The sequence below is a fragment of the Habropoda laboriosa genome, unplaced genomic scaffold (assembly GCF_001263275.1).
Source record: "Habropoda laboriosa isolate 0110345459 unplaced genomic scaffold, ASM126327v1 C6036195, whole genome shotgun sequence".
Lineage (NCBI taxonomy): Eukaryota > Metazoa > Arthropoda > Insecta > Hymenoptera > Apidae > Habropoda > Habropoda laboriosa.
This window is the reverse complement of record NW_017127525.1, coordinates 1-1,166: the sequence shown is the minus strand read 5'-3', so window position 1 is coordinate 1,166 and position 1,166 is coordinate 1. Positions and strand designations below refer to the sequence as shown.

The window sequence follows — 1,166 nt, the reverse complement described above, 5'->3', positions numbered from 1 at the left end:
GAAAAATAAAAAATTGTTCAAGTACACTGTTACTATCAAAAATATATTAATTATGTTTTTTTTTATTATTAACCATTTTAAACGACAATAAAAAATAATTTGTACAAAAAGCGTCGTCTTTGGTTCAGTTTATGCTCCTTACTGTATGTGGCAAAAAACACCACAAACTGCTGCACCGCGTATCAGCTCCGCGTTCAAACACGACCACTTCCGAGGAATCAAAACAATCCAAACCCAATACAACAACATCCTGCGTCGCGCACTCAGACAGAAGTCCATTAGAACAGGTCGTATTATCAACAGCAGTCGTGCATATAGAGGATAAACAGGGACAAAGAATACCATGTCGAGCTTTATTAGATTCAGGGTCACAGTCGAATTTTATAACTTACAAACTGTGTAAAAAGCTAGGCATTAGATACGAACCCACAGATGTACAGGTATCAGGATTAGCCGGAAAGGCGAATACAATTAAGGAGAGAGTCAACGTAAGAATCACATCCACAGTTAACAGTTTTAGCGCGAACATTTCATGTCTAGCGATTAAAAATATAACACAGGATATGCCGAATGTAGTTTTAGACAGATTAGTGAAATGTAGACCGTCCCACATACCGTTAGCAGATCCGCAATTCGACAACGGTCGACAAATCGATATGCTAATAGGTGCAGGCTTATTTTGGCACCTATTGTGCGTCGGACAGCATAAGGCAGGTAGCGACCTGATCTGGCAAAAAACGCAGCTGGATTGGGTTCTAGGAGGAAAAATTAGTTGGCCTCTTAGTGAAAGAATTCAAAGATGCCACCTTGTTACAAATCGAGATCTGTACAACCAAATCGAGCGATTTTGGCAGGTGGAAGAAGTAGAGACAGGGGCTAAGACAGACATAGACGAATGCGAAGCGTTGTTTAGAGCCACGACACGACGAAACGAAGACGGACGATACATAGTACAGATACCATTCAACGATAGCGTAGAGAAGTTAGGAATCTCGCGACATCAAGCAGAGACTAGACTTAGGTCAATAGAGAGAAAACTAGACCGACAACCGCAACTACGAGAACAATATACAAAATTTATGGAGGAATACGAATCATTAGGGCATATGTCGCGAATCGCAACTCCGCAAGTAGAAGAATCAGCAGCAAGCTTTTATTTGCCTCAT

The 1,166-nt window shown here is 40.7% G+C and overlaps 1 protein-coding gene across 1 annotated transcript; it reads left to right on the top strand.

Moving 5' to 3' along the window:
- Positions 1 to 131: 131 nt before the first annotated feature.
- LOC108578330 lies at positions 132 to 1,130 on the top strand (the record flags this gene model as incomplete). Its single annotated transcript, XM_017941640.1, has 1 exon — positions 132 to 1,130. A coding segment is annotated over exon 1 (999 nt), but the record flags the coding sequence as incomplete, so codon positions are not given.
- Between the last annotated feature and the right edge of the window lie 36 nt (positions 1,131 to 1,166).